Source organism: Microcaecilia unicolor, chromosome 2, assembly GCF_901765095.1.
Source record: "Microcaecilia unicolor chromosome 2, aMicUni1.1, whole genome shotgun sequence".
In the NCBI taxonomy this organism is placed as follows: domain Eukaryota; kingdom Metazoa; phylum Chordata; class Amphibia; order Gymnophiona; family Siphonopidae; genus Microcaecilia; species Microcaecilia unicolor.
In genome coordinates this window covers 629,242,726-629,265,355 of record NC_044032.1, presented here as the reverse complement: position 1 = coordinate 629,265,355, position 22,630 = coordinate 629,242,726, and the positions used below count along the sequence as shown (strand labels likewise).

Here is a 22,630-nt window from a genome sequence, read left to right as displayed (position 1 = left end):
GTTCCGCATGTGTATGCTCGTGTAGAGCTGGTAAGACTGGATTTTGGCCACGAGCATAGAGGAATGGTAGGCCTTCCTCCCAAAGGAGTCTAAGGTTCTAGAGTCTTTGCCCGGGGGCGCCGAAGCATGCTCCCTAGAACTCTTAGCCTTCTTTAGGGCCAGATCCACAACTCCAGAGTCGTGAGGCAACTGAGTGCGCATCAGCTCTGGGTCCCCATGGATCCGGTACTGGGACTCGATCTTCTTGGGGATGTGGGGGTTACTTAATGGCTTGGTCCAGTTTGCAAGCAATGTCTTTTTCAGGACATGGTGCAAGGGAACAGTGGACGCTTCCTTAGGTGGAGGATAGTCCAGGAGCTCAAACATTTCAGCCCTGGGCTCGTCCTCCACAACCACCGGGAAGGGGATGGCCGTAGACATCTCCCGGACAAAGGAAGCAAAAGACAGACTCTCGGGAGGAGAAAGCTGTCTTTCAGGAGAGGGAGTGGGATCGGAAGGAAGACCCTCAGACTCCTCGTCAGAGAAATATCTGGGGTCTTCTTCTTCTTCCCACGAGGCCTCACCCTCGGTGTCAGACACAAGTTCACGGACCTGTGTCTGCAACCTCGCCCGGCTCGACTCGGTGGAGCCACGTCCACGATGGGGGCGTCGAGAGGTAGACTCCCTTGCCCGCATCGGCGAAGCTCCCTCCGCCGACGTAGTCGGGGAGCCCTCCTGGGAGGTGGCCGCAGTCGGCACCTCACCCCGGGCGATGGGCCAGCCGGCGCCACGCTCGACGGTACCGGAGGCGCAAGCACCGCCGGTACCGGAGGGGTAGGGCGCAACAGCTCTCCCAGAATCTCTGGGAGAACGGCCCGGAGGCTCTCGTTCAGAGCGGCTGCAGAGAAAGGCAAGGAGGTCGATGCAGGCGTCGACGTCAGAACCTGTTCCGGGCGTGGAGGCTGGTCCGGGCTGTCCAGAGTGGAGCGCATCGACACCTCCTGAACAGAGGGTGAGCGGTCCTCTCGGTGCCGATGCCTGCTGGGTGCCGACTCCCTCGGCGACCCAGAGCTCTCGGTGCCGACGCGGGGAGGAGACCGGTGTCGATGCTTCTTCGACTTCTTCCGAAGCATGTCACCGGAGCTCCCCGGCACCGACGAGGAGGACGTAGAATCCATCCGTCGCTTCCTCAGGGCCGAGGTCGAAGCAGGTCGATCCCGGGGGGGCTGTACCGCAGGAGCCCTCAGGGTAGGGGGAGACCCACCCGAAGGCTCACCGCCACCAGCAGGGGAATGGACAGCCCTCACCTGCACTCCACCCGATGCACCACCGTCCGACGACATCAGGAGACGAGGTCCCGGTACCACCGACGTCGATGCAGCTATCCGATGTCTCGGCGCCGATGCAGAGGGCCGATGCCTCGATGCACTCGATGCACTGGCGGCCAAGGATGAAGGTCTGGACGCTGATGACGTCGATGCACACGATGACCCCGGTGCCGATGCCGACAAAGAGCCCGAGAACAAAACGTTCCACTGGGCCAATCTCGCTACCTGAGTCCGCCTTTGTAACAGGGAACACAGACTACAGTTCTGAGGACGGTGCTCGGCCCCCAGACACTGAAGACACGAAGAGTGCCTATCAGTGAGCGAGATTACCCGGGCGCACTGGGTGCACTTCTTGAAGCCGCTGGAAGGCTTCGATGTCATGGGCGGAAAAATCACGCCGGCGAAATCAAAATCCGAAATGACGAATTTGGAGCACCAAAACTTTAAGGGAGAAAAATCTCGACCGAGGCCGAAAAGAGGCCTACCCCGACGACGAAAGAAAACTTACCGGGGCGAAAACTGGAAACACGGGAAGGGGCAAACGAAACCCAAGGGGGTTTCCGGAGCACTTCCCGAACAAAGTTAGAACTTTTCCGAAGAAAAAAAACACGTCTATTTTAAAACGGACGCGCGAGGTCGACTCTCCGGGGCTCGACACGACAAAAACACAGCCGTACCGAGTGCGGACGAAAGAAGACTGGCCGGCTTGAGCCGGTTTCGGGCGGGAAGACGGCCGCGCATGCGCGGTGCACGCGGGCGCGCGAGGGCTAGCAAAGGACTTTGCTAGGAAGATTCCGATTGGAGGGGCTGCCATGGACGTCACCCATCAGTGAGAACAAGCAGCCTGCTTGTCCTCAGAGAACTAGGTTTACACCCGAGGCACAGGATATTCTCAACTTCAAACTCAACTGAACCTGCAAGCACATAGGACAGGAAGCCACACAGCAGTCACCACATTGCACAGGAGCTGCTATCCTGTCTGCTGGAGATCGAGAATACTGGCTTGGTTGCTAAGCGCAGGAGCTTACAGAGCTGGTGGATGGTCACAACCCATTTGTCTGGACTGATCCTTGGGATGTAACGGAATGAGCCTCTATATGTACTTGTTATTTCTTAGTCCTGATGAAGCAGCACTAATATAATCAGAGAACACAAGCATGGACCCAGTTCTAATTGCATCAACATCTTTTTGGCACGTAGTAAAGGCTACAAGAATATGCCTGTGATTTCATGGTTTGTTTGTTTTTTAACACAAGGAGGAGAGGGTCAAAGTACACAGCACACGCATCAAAAACCAGCACAAAGGGCTTTCAAGACCAAAGCAGACAATGTAACTTTAATTCAAAGACCTTCAAGTTACATTGTCTGCTCCAGTCTTGAAAGCCCTTTGTGCTGTTTTTTGCTGCATGGTTTTTTTTATACAATGATTACTATATAGACAACAGATTCTCACCAGTCATCTGGTTTGACAGCGGTGACATCAGGAATCTTGGCTCTTTCATCCCATTCCTCAGGCTTCTTATCAAATGGATCACTGATCTCGCTAGCTGGATTTACAGGAGGAACCATATCTTCCAAAAGATTTCCCTTGCTGACGACGGTCTGGTCAACTAATACTTCAAATGTGTTATCTGGCTGCAATACTAACCAAACAGAAAAGTAGATTTAGAGTGCTCTTAATAAGGGTTTTGTATAAACAGCTGGGATGTTCATTTGTTAGTCCATATTCACTTTTTAGGCATTTTAAAAATGAGTGTACAATCAACTTAATATGCATTAACCTACAAAATAATGGGCGTAAACTCAAATTACATGTGTTCATATTTTGAAAGAAATTATGAAACTAATGAGTAAAATGTTCCAAAATTGGATAAAAGTTTAAAAACAAACTAAAATGATCCAAAAATGATTTCTATACATATTTCTAGTGTACAATTATGGAGAAATTACATCTTATCTGATAATTTTGTCTCCTTTAGTCCTACCAGATCGGTCCAGAATGAATAGATATGTCCATCTATCAACAGAAGACAGAGAAAAAAATGATAAAGGGGATGGGATGACTTCCCTATGAGGAAAGGCTAAAGCGGCTAGGGCTCTTCAGCTTGAAGAAAAGGCAGCTGAGGGGAGATATGATAGAGGTCTAGTAGTAGTAGGTCTATAAAATAATGAGTGGAGTTGAACGGGTAGATATGAAGCGTCTGTTTACGCTTTCCAAAAATACTAGGACTAGGGCGCATGCGATGAAGCTACAATGTAGTACATTTAAAACAAATTGGAGAAACTTTTTCTTCACTAAACATGTAATTAAACTCTGGAATTCGTTGCCAGAGAATGTGGTACAGGCAGAGTTTAAAAAAAGGTTTGGACGGGACAAGGGGTGGCACTGGAAAGAGCCAGGACTTATGCGGGAGCCAGCAATATTTAGCAGAGGCCAGCATAAGGTAAGCGGGTGAAGTCAGCACAGCTCAAAAACGTTCACAGCCACAGGCTGAATATTGGGGGGAGAGAGATGTTTTATCTTCAATCTGTTCTCTGCTCACATCTTATGCAGCTTTGCTCTGTATTTCTTTTGCTATAAATTTTCATTGTACAGGCACTGATAAAAATGCATCAGTGTTGGGTTTACCTCTATCCGTATCATTTATTATCGTGACAGAGTTTCTGGTCTCTTTTATTCCTAGAAAATTTTGGTAACAATGCGGGCTGGAGGGATACTGAGGTACTACCGGTAAGATTGTCATTGTATATGTTGTTGGTTTATGTTTATTAATAGTACTAGATATACCACAATTACCAACAAAGGAACATAATGATTGGTGAGATTAAGGGGGAGGATTCATCAAGGTGCTGTAAAAGTTTGCCCTTTACCATATTTTGATCCCCCGCAGGATTCAGCAACCAGCGGGACCCAGGTACCACAGGTTGCTGAATCCAACCTTAGGAATAATGCTGTTCACGAGCCACCTCACGAGAAGCGTTATTTCAGCAGCCCGATGCTCCCTAGCCACTGAGCAAAAGCACCCCCCACCCATGCCATACCCCCTCCCCGGCAAAGACTTCCCACCCCCACTCAAAGACACCCACGACCCCCATCCTGTACTAGCACACTGTCAGGAGGGGTAAGGGTCTTTGAGGGGGGGAGAGTCTCTACCAGGAGTCGACCCTCTGCTCAGTGGCCCAGGAGCATCAGCCTGTTGTTTTGCGGCTGGATGCTCCCAGATGGTAAAATAACCCCAGCTTTTTACCGTGGAGCTGAGGCTCTAATGCAACTTGCAGTGCTTGATAATTCCCCCCTAGGTGTTCTCTTCTGGCCATTTTGGTGTATTGATTTTGTTATGTGTCATTCACTTGTACAATAAAGTATATCACGAAAGATTTGCAGTTCTTGGAATTGCAACAGCTAGTGTTTAACATACAAGGTGTGATGGGGAGAATAATTCATTATGTTAAGAACAGAAATGGATTTTTACTTTGAATACAGTTCACCCTCTTAGTTTGAATCAGAAGATAGACTAGGGCTTCTTTTTCTATTTTCTGTAAAATCAGGTTCTATTTTAAGACCAGGATCTTGAAAGCAATATTTTTTTCAATGAGTTGTTTGTTGATTGAAAATAATGCCATTATGTGGTTTAAAATAATTGGTTCTTGAGAACAAACCTCAGAAACGGTAGGTCCAACAGTGCACAAGAGACCACTGTGAATGCCTAGAAATGTTTTCTAGGACACTCTGAAAACACTGCCTGCACCGACATCAGATACAACCTCTCTATGTAGCAGTGTGGCTCTGTTGTGTCTACTTATCATCAAAGAATAAAGGGTAAAGCTTTGCAGTGGTTTAAAAACAAAATGCAAATAAATATTGCCTTTGAAACAAACTGGATCTTTTTCCACAATTTTAAAACCATCAACTCTTAAAAAAAATTATATAAAGGATACCCAAGGTATAAAGATGAGTCCTCATATCTGTGAAAAACGTTTTTAAGTCAACTTCAGGGTGCTTGGCATGTTTTTCCTCATAGACTCCACTTTTAGGGTTCTTATGTCTGAAGATGAAATGAAGTTTGTAATCCTCCCCACATTTATCTGGTCCAAACATAATTGTATATGGTGTTTTGTCAAAAAATTGTTCCTGTAAGAGGAAAGATATGTTGGAATTGAATACATCATAAATTAAATGAACTTCTAATTATATCCCTGACAAATGTGTTTGGCAAGCGCCGTTATTTTTGCTAGACAGTTCTAGATCCTGACCGACATCCAGTTGATACAAATGTTTACAATCACTCATTTTTTTAAATTTTTAAATTAGTACCAAAAGAAGAGCACACAAAGCCGTTCTAGCCATGAATGGGCTGTGTCAGCATTAGTGTGTAGATTAGTAAACAGGGGGTGGGGGAAGGGGGTAGGTACATTTTCTTTACAGCACAATTTATTTTTAAAAATCTTCTATCCCACGCTATCTAAAAGCCTGGGTGGTAAGTTCAACATAAAAGTCTTCAAAAACAATTTAAAAATGCAAAGAAAAAAAACAAAAACAATGCTGCCACAATATACAACAAATTGCAATCAAATACAACCAACATCATCAAACAGAGAGCTTCAATGCTGTAAATAACACCACAATATTTAAGGCAATACATAACTCTCCCATCTTTTATCTACATGCTTAATAATCGAATCACCAACTACATTTCAATCTTGCTCAGCAGTTGACAGTGATAGTCTGCAATCTTGAAAATCTGTCTGCTTTTTATTATAAGGAAGCCTGCAGGCTCATTTTCAAAAGAGAAAAACGTCCAAAAAGAGACATAAGTCTGCATTTGGACATCTATCTCACAAAAACGTCCAAATCAGTATTTTCAAAACCTCTTTTTAGACGTTATTCTCTGAAGTCCGTCTGAATCTCAAGGGTGCATGCCAGGGGCGTGTTCAAGGCAGGACCTGGGCATTCCTAAGACGTAGATGTTTTTCAGCCATAATGGAACAAAACAAAAATGTCCAAAACTAAAACTTAAGACGTTTTGAGCTAGACCTTTTGAGCTAGACCTGTTTTTATAATGAATAGCTGCAGTGGGAATTGAACCCACTTCCCCAGGATCAAAGGGATTGAACACACTTCCCCTGCTGCACTAACCACTAGGCTACTCCTCTACTCCACACATGAGGTGTCCCAAATGACCAGATGACCATTGGAAGGAATCGGGGATCACCTCCCTTTATTCCCCCAGTGGTCACTATACCCCTCCACCCAAAAAAATGTGATTAAAAATATTACATGCCAGTCTCAGATGTTATACTCGGGTCCATTAGAATAGCATTGATCCAAGATGGTGACTGGAGCAGACGTTACCTCATGAAGCTCCTGAATACCTTAGTAGTTTGACTGGAACTTTCCCGCTGTTAACATGGGGAAAAGGAAACCAAGGATACTAACCTCCTCGAGCCCTGTGGAGACCCCATCTGTCAAACTACCCTGGAAAATTTCGGAATTTGGAGGCAAGGGGAGCCGGTGTCCGCTTCGACGGAATCCGTGACCTCGGAAGCATACTGTAGCGTTGAGGGTGTTTCTCTTAGTCCTCCCTCTTGCACAGCACCTCCAATGCTGGGTAGTGGACGTATGCCGATGGGGACGCAGTGTGCAGCCTGTTCCCACCCTTGTTAAGCTGGAGCCCATCATTCCGGAATAGGCCCTCCCCAGAATGTGTGGCGAATCAACTGAAAAGATTTTACTGCATACTAAGCTGGAGAAACTTTCCCATGCAGGCTCAGTCGATGTCATCACCAATTCTGTGGGAACTTGCTGTTCACCTTATCTTGCTGCAGTAATCCAAGGAAAGACAACCACTACCTGCATCATTTGTTGCAGTGAAACACAACGGAATCTGTTTAACCTGTGAAAGTTGTTATCAATCGCTTTCCAAGCTATTTGTAACAGCCAATCCTCGCCAGGGAGGTCAGACTCAAAGATCACTTGACCTACACATGGTATTTCAAAAGGGTAATTTTACCTCACATACATAAATGTCATCATGAGGAAGATGTTTGCTTTATTCACTCACCCATAAAAGTTTGTTGAGCACATTTTCAGATGGCTACTACCCAAACAAAATGGATCTAAAAAAACAGCTGCCCAAAACTTGAAAGTCACACCCACAATACTCTGAATTGGAACAAATAATTGAATGTTTTCTGTAAAGGAAAAATGAGTAGCCCCAATTCCTCCGACTACTGGTCCCAAAAAGCATAAAAGTGTTGAAAGAAATAAAAGGGATATTGCGGAGCCCTGCGGAACACAGCACAGGACATTAGCCAGGTTTTATATATATTTCAAGCATTAATTTACATATTTTTCATCACATTCTGTCCATGAAATAAGGTTTCCTAATGTAGAAGATGCTCAAATACTGAAAAAGGACATACCAGATCCAAATTGTCAGTGTTAGATAGAAGTTTAACGTATGCGCCACCACAATCAATACCATCTTGAAAATTGACTTCATATCTGCATAGAGGAAAAATTAAATACTACTCATAAGAATTTATGAAATTAAAACCCAACTTAAATTCTAGCCTTTACTTCAACTTTTAGATTATGAAACACATTTAGCTGTAGAAGCAAGTTCATCTGACGTTACAGCTTCAAAATACATTCCAGTAATTATTTTCAATAATACAAAACTGCTTTCAATGGGAAAATTTAAGATAAACATTTGAGGTTGCTTTAAAGTCTTGTATATTCCTTCCTAGGCTAGGCCTGTTACAAAAGCCTTTACACATTGCTCTGTTTGGCTCTCATAAATTAGCCTAATAGGTTAGCATCTTTGTAAACATACAGTGCTTTCTCAGGACTGAGGTATGACACTTCAAGGATGCAAATTTGGCTGGAGCTGAGCAGGCCTTTCATATAAGCTGGATATAACCTTGGGACGTGGTGAGAGACTGAAGATACAGTGAGCATAACATGTCTAGAATGTTTCAGTCTTGGGGGGGGGGGGGGGGGGGGGGAGAGGACACAAGGCAATTGTTTTAGTTTGCACGCAGAACTAATAGCTAATTAGCCAACGGCCACAGACTGTGCACGTGCACACATATCAGGAGAGACTGATAGAATACAGGAACATCCATATATGGCATAGGCTACCTAATGATTCTAGTTTAGGAGAAATCACATGATTTAGGAGAAACGAAACTTATGAAGGGTATATATATGTGATAGCTGGGACAGTGTTAGCTGAGCAGTCTTTGTTATTCAGGATTTACGTCTTGCTTTGCTGTATGACAACTTGCTCCAGAGAGAACAATTATTTTGTATTTTGGCTTAGTGATTATACCAATAAAGATTTTTACTGGTTGCGCCTATATCTAAGTCTGATTGTCTCTCTTATTTTTTTTCAGCCCACGGGGCTGAAGTGTTCCCCCCTCCCAAGGGGCCAGGGGTAACACATCAGTCTGCCTACCAGACATAGCCATGTAACGACATATGTAATAACTGGCACAGGTTGGAACATGGAATACACTTTGAATCAGTCAAGTAAATCAGGAAAATAGAGGGAAATTGAATGCCCAAATGTTATCTATCCATACCTATAAAAATTCTATGAATACAGAGATCACTAAACTGAAAACTAAAGAATATGACATACGGCACATTTCTATGCATGACACTTTGAAGATGAAATATATTTTGAAGTGTGTATTTTTTCTGAAAGATTGTTATCAATAATGAGGACTCTTCAAAGAAAGAAAGAAAAAATCAGACACAAAACTGAGTATCATCCAATGGAGATACTCAGAGCTCAGAAAAAAACGAAGGTTTTCTAAGGGCCATGTTTACAAAGGTGCGCTAGCATTTTTAGAATGTGCTAACGCTAGAAACACCCATAGAAAATATATGAGTGTCTCTAGCATTAGCGTGCACTAGCACTCTTACAGCACAGCTTAGTAAACAGGGCCCTAAATAAGCACAAGCACCCCAGCTAGTGGTGAGAAATACTTCACTCTCATAGCTAACTTGCAGCAATTGTCTGGAGAAGGCAGGAGGGGTTGTGTGGCTGATTTCTCCTGTTGCCTATGCAAATCTCCCACTGCAGGTAAATAACTGTGATCTCTTAATCGACAAGCAGGATATAAACCAGCCACACAAATGTGGGACTCCCAAGCTGAGAAGTACGACACAGTACTAATACTTATTACAAGTCAGAAGTAGCCACACTGCAGGATGAATGGGAATTTGAATCTATTAAGAAGAATTCTGAAGGACTGATATTGATTCTTGGTCTACACCAGTATTTCCCAAATCTGATCCTGGAGTACCCCTTGCCAGTCAGGTTTCCAGGATATCCTTTGAAGGGGTGAACAAACATGTATATAAAGATGAGCTGGTTGATAATGTGTATCTGGATTTTCATAAGGCGTTTAACAAAGTACCTCATGAAAGACTCCAGAGGAAACTGGAGAGTCAAGGGATTGGAGGTAGGAAGACACAAGACATAAGCATTGCCACACTGGGACAGACCAAAGGTCCATTGAGCCCAGCACCCCGCCTCCGACAGTGACCAATCCAGGTCACAATCACCCAACAAGATCCACTGAGCAAAGCATTTTGTACTGCTTGTCCCAGGAATAATGGATTTTTCCCTACGTCCATTTAATAACGTTCTATGGCCTTTTCCTTCAGGAAGCCGTCCAAACCTTTCTTAAACTCTGCTAAGCTAACCGCCTTAACCACATTCTCCGGCAACGAATTCCAGAGTCGAATTACGCGCTGAGTAAAGAAAACTTTTCTCTTATTTCTTTTAAACTTACTGCACTGCAGCTTCATCACATGCCCCCTTGTCCTAGTATTTTTGGAAAGCGTAAACAGACGCTCCATATCTATCTTTTCCACTCCACTCATTATTTTATATACCTCTATCATATCACCCCTCAGCCACCTTTTCTCCAAGCTGAAGAGCCCTAGCCGCTTTAGCCTTTCCTCATAGGAAAGTCGTCCCATCCCCTTAATCATCTTTGTCGCCCTTCTCTGCACCTTTTCTAATTCCACTATATCTTTTTTTGAGGTGCGGCGACCAGAATTGAACACAATACTCTAGGTGCGGTTGCACCATGGACCGATATAATGGCATTATAATATCCTCATTTTTGTTTTCCATCCCTTTCCTAATAATACCTAACATTCTGGCTTTCTTAGCTGCAGCAGCAAACTGAGCAGAAGATTTCAACATATCATCAATGATGACTCCCAGGTACCTTTCTCGTTCCGTGACTCCTAACGCTGAACCTTGCATGATGTAGCTATAGTTTGGGTTCTACTATGCAGGGCCGTGCCAAGGGTCTCTGGTGCCCCCCTGCAGACTATCGGTTGGCGCGCCCCCCCCTGTGTGGCACAAGATGCAAAAGAAATAGGAGCTGAAAGATGGAGTGCATCTTTTTGGGATTGCTCAACAAATAGAGGGTTTACAACCACTTAGCTTTTCGTGCTTTCATGTTCTCGAAATTAGTAATTAAATCTTAGATATCTAACTGGGCACATATATCATTCTCATTAGCAATCATGGCAAGGCTTACAAGCCTTTCTTGCAAAATACTTGATCGCAAATAATTTTTTATGATTTTTAACCGTGAAAATGATCGCTCACCACTTGCCACACTGACTTTCCCAGGTCTAGAACCTGAATATAGAACAGAATTTTCTGATGCAATGCATTGGCTGTTTACATTACCAGAACAAAATTCCTTTAGGGCTATCGTTATCTACAAGAATAAAAGCAGATTTCAACATACTACTCTGTAGTTCTTTCCAAAGAAACCCCAAGAAGTGCCAATGATGTGATGCTTTACATAACATATTACCAGAAATGATTTAAAAAAATGATTGTGCTGTAGAAGACACAACTCTCTTCTTACAAAACGAACTGCATTCCTTTCCTCTGTGTTTAAGATGGCATTGCTCGTTATTGTTGAACCAGGCAAAACAATGAAAAAGCAGCCCAAAGTCTGATTGGACAACCCAGCGGATAATGAGCCATCCTATTTCATCATGACATCATTCCAAACAATGCAAAAAAATAAAAAAGGGAAGAGTATGGTTTGTGCTCCAAATGCTGTTTCCATTTGCTCTTAGTCAGTGCTGGATATGCAAAGAATTCTCACAGTCTTCCATGTTCTATTTTAAGCAAAGGACATTTTTAAAAACATAGAAAAAAAACTTGACTAAGTTCAAATTTGTCCTCTCTATGGGACACTTTCAAAAACAAACAAAATCTAGGACCCTTTAAAGCCTTGAGAAGTTCAACATAACACTCCAGAAAGAAACTGTTGCAGAAGTGGAGAGACTTCTGCTCCATGATGCAATGGGCTCTGTTTAGCATTAATGTTATCTATTTGTTTTACAACCGAAAGAAAAGTTACACTTGCTCTTACCTCTAACTGCTTAAGATGCACCAGTGGTCACTGGAGATCCCCCAGCACTGACAAATTAAACTGGGAGACACTCAGAATACTGCTGATCCCCCAGCACTGACAAATTCAACTGGGAGACACTCAGAATACTGCCATTAATTTTACAACTAACTCCAGCTCACCAGAACAGGCTAAGCCGATCCTGTCTTTTATCCTCCTATATCTAAAGACTTCTAGTATCAGCCCCTCTTCAAAAAGCGCCTAGGAACAGTGGGAAGAGCTGGGCATGCCAAAGAGCGAGCACTGCGCGCGGGAAGGCTGCAGCAGCGCATGCACATAGGTGCCGATGCGGTACGTTTTTTTTTTATACAGTTGGTCCGGACAGCGTGGCGCCCTTGAAGGCAGGCGCCCCCCTGCCGTGCTTACCCCGCTTACCGGGTTTGCACGGCCCTGCTACTATGGATTAAAAAACTGGTTAAAAGATAGAAAACAGAGAAGGGTTAAACGGTCAGTATTCTCAATGGAGAAGGGTAGATACTGGGGTTCCTCAGGGGTCTGTGCTGGGACCACTGCTTTTTAACATATTTATAAATGATTTAGAGATGTGAGTAAAAGTGAGGTAAGTTATTCAAAGTTGTTAAATCTCAAGAGGATTGTGAAAAATTACAAGAGGACCTTATGAGTCTGGGAAACTGGGTATCCATATGGCAGATGACGTTTAATGTGAGCAAGTGCAAAGTGATGCATGTAGAAAACAGAAACCCAAACTATAGCTAAGTAATGCAAGGTTCCATGTTAGGAATCGCCAACCGGGAAAGGAATCCAGGTGTCATTATTAATGATACGTTGAAACCCTCTTTGGCAGCAGCTAATAAAGCAAATAGAATGTTAGGTACTGTCATGAAACACCTAGCCACCCGCTTGGGATTACCACACAGCCACTTAGAGGGTCTATCCCCAGCACAGCCCAGGCCCGCCTGCACCTGCTGCTTATGCTCTCACTAGCATCCTCCTCTCACCCACTGGGTCACAACCACCTCTGGGCAGGTCACCCACTCTCAAATTATTCCCAGTGATTTCTAGGTTACTGGGACCACACTCCCAGTGGTGCCACAGTTCCCAGAAAGCACTCACAGAAACCACCAAGATTCTTTATCAGTCCAGACAGGCGAAGCCAATAAACAATTGTTTTAAAAATATATTGAACAATGAACAAAAAATGTGCAATCAGCAAATAATAACAGGCAACTGAAATATGGATCAATTATAACACTAACTAAACATTTGTTTACAATCTAAAAAGTACCTGAGGAGATCAGGACATATTGCTGCTCACCAGTTATCAAATATAACTGTTTTTTACAGGGCTTCCGCAAAGAGCTTTCTCTCTCTCTCTTCTCCTGGGCTGAAACCAGGGAAAAAGCCAGTAAAGTCCAAAAGAAAAAATGAGTTCAGAGCCCAGAAGACAAGTTTCAGAAAAAAAAACAAAACACCTTATTATATCACTAAAGGCATTTCATTTATCTGTGTGCTAACTAAAAGAACAAGAGGTCAGTCCTCTCTAATAGCATTAAGCATAAACACGCACCACCTGCTGGCCAAACTAGAGAAATACACTTCCAAATTAATTTAGGCACTTTATAGGCTGAAAACACACTGTTCTGTCACAGGTATTATTAGGAAAAGAATGGAAAACAAAAATAAGGACGTTATAATGCCTTTGTATCGCTCCATGGTGCAACCGAACCTCGAATATTGGCGGCTCTGAGAACCATCTTGTTCTGGACGGTCCATGAGATAGCAAAAGAGAGTTAAAAAGTACATAAATACAAACAAAAAAAGAAGGACAAATGAGCCTTCAAGACTGGAATAGAGGTCCTTTAATTGATCTATTAAAGGACTCTATATTGTTTCAGTCTTGAAGGCCCTTTTGTCCTTCTTTTTTTGTTTGTATTTATGTACTTTTTAACTTTCTTTATGTTTCTTTTTTTTTTTTTTTTGCTGGATGGCCCATTGCCACATTTAGACAGTCTCCTGACACAGACAGTATGATCCGGTACCCCCTTACATGTTGGTATAATACATTCTAATCTGATTGTCTGTTTGAATGAGAACAGTTTGGTTCAACAGCCAATCTCTGAAAGCATTTAGAGCATTCCAGGTTGCCTGTTGCACTAGAAGGTTGATATGAAGATTTCTTTCCTGAGCTGATCAAGCACCCTGAGTGTGAAGCCCATCCAAGTGATCTCCCCACCACAGACGGGATGCATCTGTCGTCAGCACCTTTGGGGCTGAGGAATTTGGAATGGAAGTCCAACGGTTTGGATTGAAGTGTCATCAAAAGGAAGGACTGAACAAACTCCAGTGTTATCCGAATGACACCTGCTAGATCCCCATAGGACTGACACTACTGGGAAGCTAGGGTCCATTGGATGGTTCTCATATGAAGACGTGTCAAGAGAGTGACATGCACAGTGGAGGCCAGTGGCCAAGCAACCTCAACATCTGCCAAGCTGTGATCTGCTGGCTAGCTGTAACCTGAGTGGTGTGTGCAAATTCAGTGTCCACCCTCACCATAGGGAAAAAGGTTCACACCTGCTGCGTAAGCAGGACTCCAATGAACTCCATTTCCTGATAAAAGCTGGAAAACACTCAGGTGGAGTGATATTCCTGGTGCCGACAGTTCTCAGGGGCCAGATCACTCTGTGCTACCAGCACCATGCGTTGAAGGGGATTGATGCTTGTGTTTCTTGGACTTTGCCTGATGCCTGATGCCGACCATCAACATCCCTTGGTGATGACAAACATGATACTACTACTACTTATCGTTCAGAAAGTGGAGAAGAGAACCAACTGAAAGTAACAGGATAGATCATAAGGAATGCCAAGCCAAATGCAAAGCGGAGATAAGGAGGGCAAAAAAGGACTTTGAGAAGAAATTAGCGTTGGAAGCAAAAATACATAGTAAAAATTTTTTTAGATACATTAAAAGCAGGAAACCGGCCAAAGAGTCGGTTGGGCCGCTGGACGAAAATGGTGTTAAAGGGGCGATCAAGGAGGACAAAGCCGTAGCGGAGAAATTAAATGAATTCTTTGCTTCGGTCTTCACCGAGGAGGATTTGGGGGGGACACCGGTGCCGGAAAGAATATTTGAAGCGGGGGAGTCGGAGAAACTAAACAAATTCTCTGTAACCTTGGAGGATGTAATGGGTCAGTTCAGCAAGCTGAAGAGTAGTAAATCACCGGGACCTGATGGTATTCATCCCAGAGTATTAATAGAACTAAAAAATGAACTTGCGGAGCTACTGTTAGAAATATGCAATCTGTCCCTAAAATCGAGTGTAGTACCGGAAGACTGGAGGGTAGCCAATGTTACTCCGATTTTTAAGAAGGGTTCCAGAGGAGATCCGGGAAATTATAGACCGGTGAGTCTGACGTCGGTGCCGGGCAAGATGGTGGAGGCTATTATTAAGAATAAAATTGCAGAGCATATACAAAAACATGGACTGATGAGACAAAGTCAGCACGGATTTAGTGAAGGGAAGTCTTGCCTCACCAATCTAATGCATTTTTTTGAGGGGGTAAGCAAACATGTGGACAATGGGGAGCCGGTTGATATTGTATATCTGGATTTTCAGAAGGCGTTTGACAAAGTGCCGCACGAAAGACTCCTGAAGAAATTGCAGAGTCATGGAATCGGAGGTAGGGTATTATTATGGATTAAGAACTGGTTGAAAGATAGGAAGCAGAGAGTAGGATTGCGTGGCCAGTATTCTCAGTGGAGGAGGGTAGTTAGTGGGGTCCCGCAGGGGTCTGTGCTGGGTCCGTTGCTTTTTAATGTATTTATAAATGACCTAGAGATGGGAATAACTAGTGAGGTAATTAAATTCGCCGATGACACAAAATTATTCAGGGTCGTCAAGTCGCAGGAGGAATGTGAACGATTACAGGAGGACCTTGCGAGACTGGGAGAATGGGCGTGCAAGTGGCAGATGAAGTTCAATGTTGACAAGTGCAAAGTGATGCATGTGGGTAAGAGGAACCCGAATTATAGCTACGTCTTGCAAGGTTCCGCGTTAGGAGTTACGGATCAAGAAAGGGATCTGGGTGTCGTCGTCGATGATACGCTGAAACCTTCTGCTCAGTGTGCTGCTGCGGCTAGGAAAGCGAATAGAATGTTGGGTGTTATTAGGAAGGGTATGGAGTCCAGGTGTGCGGATGTTATAATGCCGTTGTATCGCTCCATGGTGCGACCGCACCTGGAGTATTGTGTTCAGTACTGGTCTCCGTATCTCAAAAAAGATATATTAGAATTAGAAAAGGTACAGCGAAGGGCGACGAAAATGATAGTGGGGATGGGACGACTTTCCTACGAAGAGAGGCTGAGAAGGCTAGGGCTTTTCAGCTTGGAGAAGAGACGGCTGAGGGGAGATATGATAGAAGTGTATAAAATAATGAGTGGAATGGATCGGGTGGATGTGAAGCGACTGTTCACGCTATCCAAAAATACTAGGACTAGAGGGCATGAGTTGAAGCTACAGTGTGGTAAATTTAAAACGAATCGGAGAAAATTTTTCTTCACCCAACGTGTAATTAGACTCTGGAATTCGTTGCCGGAGAACGTGGTACGGGCGGTTAGCTTGACGGAGTTTAAAAAGGGGTTAGATTCCTAAAGGACAAGTCCATAGACCGCTATTAAATGGACTTGGAAAAATTCCGCATTTTTAGGTATAACTTGTCTGGAATGTTTTTACGTTTGGGGAGCGTGCCAGGTGCCCTTGACCTGGATTGGCCACTGTCGGTGACAGGATGCTGGGCTAGATGGACCTTTGGTCTTTCCCAGTATGGCACTACTTATGTACTTATAGCACTACTAGATGTACGCAGCGCTGTACACTTGAACATGAAGAGACAGTCCCTGCTCGACAGAGCTTACAATCTAATTAAAACAGAAAACCAGGCCAAATAAGAGATAATGCATATGCCGTTGCATATGTCAATCGTCAAGGGGGCACGAAAAGTCGGGCGGTCGCCGAGGAGACAGCGGAGCTAATGTGTTGGGCGGAAGTTCATCTGCAGCGTATCTCAGCAGGTCATGTGGCCAGCGTGGACAAAGTGAGCGCGGATTTTCTGAGCAGACACACATTGGACCCCGGAGAGTGGTCGCTTCATCGTCCGCTGTTTCATCGTCTGGTGATAGAGTGGGGTCTGCCTATGATGGACCTCATGGCAACATCCGCCAATGCTCAGGTGCCCCGGTTTTTCACTCATCGTCGGGATCCGCAGTCCGAGGGGATCGACGCCTGTACATGCTTCCTCCTTGGGCCCTGGCAGGTCGTGTAGTTCAGAGAACAGAGCGGCACTTAGGCACGGTGATTCTGGTAGCTCCGAATTGGCCTAGTCGGCCGTGGTACGGAGATCTAGTGCGTCTGGCAGTTCGGGGTCTGCTGTCTCTGGAGGAGTTAGTGTTGTTAGTGCAAGGCCCCACAGTGATGCCTGATCGTTCTCGTTTACGGCTTGGCTCTTGAGAGGAACAGGTTGCGGAAGAAGATAACCTATGCATCCAGCTTTTCTTATATAGGTACAAAACTATGGAATGCGTTACCTAAAACCGTCAGATCAATTCATAACCATATCAACTTTAGGAAGTCAGTGAAAACCACACTGTTTAAGAAGGCATACCCCTCAGACCACTACTACTTAACATTTCTAGAGCGCTACTAGGGTTACACAGCGCTGTACAAATTAACGAATAAAGACGGTCCCTGCTCAGAAGAGCTTACAATCTAAAGGACGAAATGTCAAGTTGGGGTATATGAGAAGAGATGTAGTGATTAGGTGCCGAAGGCGACATTGAAGAGGTGGGCTTTGAGCAATGATTTGAAGATGGGTAGGGAGGGGGCCCGACGTATGGGCTCGGGGAGTTTGTGCCAAGCATGGGGAGAGGCGAGGCAGAAGGGGCGAAGCCTAGAGTTGGCGGTGGTGGAGAAGGGTACTGAAAGGAGGGATTTGTCTTGAGAGCGGAGGTTACGGGTAGGAACGTAAGGGGAGATGAGGGTAGAGAGGTAAGGAGGGGCTGCAGATCGAGTGCATTTGTAGGTGAGTAGGAGAAGCTTGAACTGTATTCGGTATCTGATCGGAAGCCAGTGAAGTGACTTGAGGAGAGGGGTGATATGAGTGTATCGGTTAAGGCGGAAGATAAGACGTGCGGCAGAGTTCTGAATGGACTGAAGGGGGGATAGATGGCTAAGTGGGAGGCCAGTGAGGAGTAGGTTGCAGTAGTCAAGGCGAGAGGTAATGAGAGAGTGGATGAGAGTTCGGGTGGTGTGCTCGGAGAGGAAGGGGCGAATTTTGCTAATGTTATAGAGGAAGAAGCGACAGGTCTTGGCTATCTGCTGGATATGCGCAGAGAAGGAGAGGGAGGAGTCGAAGATGACACCGAGGTTGCGGGCAGATGAGACGGGGAGGATGAGGGTGTTATCAACTGAGATAGAGAGTGAAGGGAGAGGAGAAGTGGGTTTGGGTGGGAAAACAATAAGTTCAGTCTTGGCCATGTTCAGTTTCAGGTGGCGGTTGGACATCCAGGCAGCAATGTCGGATAAGCAGGTCGATACCTTGGCCTGAGTTTCCGCAGTGATTTCTGGTGTGGAGAGATAAAGCTGGGTGTCGTCAGCATAAAGATGATAGTGGAAACCACGAGAAGAGATCAGGGAGCCTAAGGAAGAGGTGTAGATTGAAAAAAGAAGGGGCCCAAGGACAGATCCCTGAGGAACTCCAACAGACAGCGGGATAGGGAAGGAGGACGAACCATGAGAGTGTACTCTGAAGATACGATGGGAGAGATAAGAGGAGAACCAGGAGAGGACAGAGCCCTGGAACCCAAAGGAGGACAGTGTGTCAAGAAGTAGGTTGTGATTGACAGTGTCAAAAGCGGCGGATAGGTCGAGGAGGATGAGGATGGAGTAGTGACCTTTGGATTTGGCGAGGAACAGGTCATTGCAGACCTTAGATAGTGCCTTTTCTGTCGAGTGTAGGGGGCAAAAGCCGGACTGAAGCGGATCGAGGATGGCATGAGTGGAGAGAAAATCAATGCAGCGGCTGTGGATGGCGCGTTCAAGTATCTTGGAGAGAAAGGGTAGGAGGGAAATGGGGCGGTAGTTGGAGGGACAGGTAGGGTCAAGTGATGGTTTTTTGAGGAGTGGTGTGACCACAGCATGCTTGAAGGTGTCCGGGACAGTTGCAGTGGAGAGAGAGAGAGGTTGAGGATATGACAGATGGTGGGGGTGATAGTAGGAGTGATGGTGATAAGTAGGTTGGTGGGGATGGGGTCTGAGGAACAGGTGGTGGATTTCGAGATGGAGAGGAGATGGGCGGTTTCCTCTTCGGTGATAGCAGGAAAAGAGGAGAAGGAGGCCTGGGTAGGTTGGTTGACAGAGTGGGTTATAGGATGAAGAGGAGGAGAAGGTTTGGTGGTGAATTCGAGGTTGATCTTCTGGACCTTGTCACGGAAGTAGTCGGCCAGAGATTGAGGAGAGAGTGAGGGGGGGGGGGTGTGGGAGTGGAGGGCACTTTGAGGAGGGAGTTGAGGGTGGCGAAGAGACGACGTGGGTTAGAGCTGAGGGAATTAGTTAGTTGGGTGTAATAGTCCTGTTTAGCGAGGAATAGGGAGGATTGGAAGGAGGATAGCATGAATTTGAAGTGAATGAAGTCAGTATGGGCGCGAGATTTCCTCCAGAGGCGTTCAGCCGAGCGGGCGCAGGAGCAAAGGTAACGGGTGCAAGGGGTCAGCCAGGGCTGGGGATTGGTACGCCTTGTGGGACGGGAGATGAACGGTGCAAGGGTGTCTAGGGCAGAGGAGAGAGTGGCATTGTAAGTGGAGACAGCTATGTCGACAGATTTGGAGGACATGATGGAAGGGAGGAGATCAGAGATACTAGAGGATAAGGTGGGGGGGTCAACAGCCTGGAGATTTCTGGACGTAGTAGTTAGTGTTGGGCGAGATTGAGGGGGAGGGTGCTGAAGTGTGAATGTGATTAGGTGATGGTCAGAGATAGGAAGAGCTGAAACGTAGAAATTGGAGGGTGAGCAAGTAGAAGAGAGGACGAGATCAAGACAGTGGCCAGATTTGTGAGTAGGGTGGTGGGCTCAGTTGGAGGTTGAAGGAGGAGGTAAGAGTGAGGAACTGAGAAACATATGAGTCGGATGGGTTATCAGTGTGAATGTTGAAGTCACCAAGAATGAGGGATGGGGATGAGGGCTCAAGAAAAACGGAGAGCCAGGCATCGAAGTCGGTAAGGAAGGAAGGGAGGGATTTATCAGGGGGGCGGGTAGATGACTGCAACTCTGAGTGGCAGTGGGTGGAATAGACGGATGGAGTGAACTTCAAAGGATGAGAAGCAGTGAGACTGAGGTAGGTGGAGAGGTTGAAAACTGCAGGAGGGTGAAAGTAGTAGCCCGACGCCGCCACCGCGGCCAGTTGGGCGGGGCGAATGGGAGAAGAGATAACCTCCGTGGCATAGGGCTGCGATTGAGGCAGAGTCGTCAGGGGTGAGCAGTTGAAGAGAATGGGAGATGAAGAGATCATGGGTGAAGGGAAGTTTGTTGCAGATCGAGTGGGCGTTCCACAAGGCGCACGAGAAGGGGAGGGAAAAGGGGGGGAGGAGGGGAATAGAGATGAGATTGGAGATATCGCGGGGACGTTTGCATAGATGAGATGAGGACGAGGACAGGTGTGGGGGACCTGGGTTGGGATTGATGTCACCCGCGGATAGCAGGAGAAGGAGCAAGAGAGTGCGGAGAAGGGTGGGTGAGGAAGGGCGACGAAGGCGACGAAGACAGAATGCGCTGAGGAGGAAAGGGGAAGGGTTCATGGTAGGAAGGAGGTATTGAAGGTTGAGAGCTAGGAAGGAGGAGGACGACAGTAGGGATGGTGAGGTGGTGGGGTACAGGGGTAGGTAGGGTATTGCAGTAGTGAGCGGGACGGAGGACAGGGATGGGTAGTGAGATCGTGTGGTATACAGCGGTGGGAGGGGGAAAAGATTAGGGAGGGACAGGGCAAGGAATAGGATGTGAATGGGGGCCATGAGTAGTGACTGAGGTGTTCACAGGGCAGGTGGGTGGGCTGGGAGACAGGAAGGTGAGGGTGAGCAGTTGGGCAGGGGAGTGATGAGTTGGTAGGAAGATGGGCTGGGAAGCAGGCAGGTTTCAGGGTGGGTGGTAGTCAGTCAGTCAGGTGATTGGCTAGTAGGCAGGTTGAGTGGCAGGAGCAGGTGAGTGCAGTGGAGAGCACAGTTGGGTGAGAGCACAGTAGCAGTACTGGAACAAGCTGGAATGGTTTGAAGCAGGAGCTGGCGGACTAGAACAAGCTGAAGCAAACAGACTGGAACAGGCTGGATCAAGCTGAAGCAGACGGACTGGAACAGGCTGAGTCAGGCAGTCTGGAGCAAGCTGGCTGGAGCAGAAGGCCTGGAGTAAGCAGGGAGAAGCTGGATCAGGCGGACTGGAACAAGCTGGAGCAGAATGACTGGAGCAAGCAGGGAGAAGCTGGATCAAGCGGACTGGAACAGGTTGGAGCAGATGGACTGGAGCAAGCAGGGAGAGCAGGATCGGGTGGACTGGAACAAGCTGGATCAGGTGGACTGGAACAAGCAGGACGAAGCTGGAACAGGCGGACTGGAGCATGCAGGATGACGCTGGGACAGGTGGACTGGAGCAAGCAGGACGACGCTGGATCATGCAGACTGGAGCAAGCAGGGTGGACTGGAGCAAGCAGGGAGAGCAGGATCGGGCAGACTGGAGCAAGCTGGATCAGGCGGACTGGAACAAGCAGGAAGAAGCTGGAACAGGCGGACTGGAGCAAGCAGGAAGAAGCTGGATCAGGCGGACTGGAGCAAGCAGGGAGAAGCTGGATCAAGCGGACTGGAGCAAGCAGGGAGAAGCTGGATCAGGCGGACTGGAGCAAGCAGGGAGAAGCTGGATAAGGCGGACTGGAGCAGGCAGGGAGAATCAGGATCAGGCAGACTGGAACAAGCAGGAAGAAGCTGGATCAGGCGGACTGGAACAAGCAGGAAGAAGCTGGATCAGGCGGACTGGAACAAACAGGAAGAAGCTGGATCAGGCGGACTGGAACATGCGGGCAGAAGCCGGATCAGACGGACTGGAACAAGCAGGGAGAGCCGGATCAGGTGGACTTGAACAAGCAGGAAGAAGCTGGATCAGGCGGACTGGAGCAACAGGGAGAAACTGGATTGGATGGCTGGAAGAGATGGACTGGACAGGCAGGGAAAAGCCGGGTTGGGAGACTGGAACAGACCAGTGCTAGTGGAACTCTGCCTCACCTCGGCTACTGTCTCTTACCCAGTCGGCCCGGTCGCTGGATGTGCGGGCTGGAACAAGCTGGGGCTGATGGACTCTGCCTCCTCTCGGCCTCCTTAGCTCCTGTCCCGCTCCTGTCGCACCCCGACACCACTGCAGGATGGATCCCGGTCCCGTGGTCCGCGATCCGCGCCCAGGCCGTTCCGGCAGGGAGCACGGCTGCAGCGCACAGGACTTCGGGGCGCGACTAGTGCAGCAGACACGGGCCGACGGATGGACGACGGCGAAGGGGATAGGCCGCAGCCATGCGGCAGCAGACAGCCAGGATCAGCCCCGGGCCGACCGCCCGCTCACCCGCGCCGGATCGGCAGGCATGGGGAAGGGCTAACGAGGAGGATCGGTGGGGAGCCCTGCCGGAGCATCTGCTGCTCCCGCAGCCCAGGACTCCCGCCGCGACCTGGCTGGTCGACCGACCGCGGCACTGCCACGAGGTGCTCAGTCTGGCCGCCGGCACCGTCAAGAGTCGACTGAGCCCGTCCGCGGACCACCGCCAGACCTCCGAGTCCTCCAGTGGGACGACTCAGCAACAGCCAATTCCTGGCTGT

General features: G+C 47.0%; 1 protein-coding gene across 1 annotated transcript in view; it reads right to left on the bottom strand.

The window, feature by feature from the left end:
* CLGN (calmegin) overlaps positions 1-22,630 on the bottom strand; it is a 350,951-nt gene that overhangs the window by 210,756 nt on the left and 117,565 nt on the right. The window contains exons 6-8 of the mRNA XM_030191707.1: positions 7,731-7,812; positions 5,247-5,439; positions 2,761-2,950 (exon numbers count right to left, since the gene is read on the bottom strand). Coding sequence (XP_030047567.1) covers positions 2,761-2,950; positions 5,247-5,439; positions 7,731-7,812 — 465 coding nt within the window. The remainder of the gene's footprint in view (positions 1-2,760; positions 2,951-5,246; positions 5,440-7,730; positions 7,813-22,630) is intronic.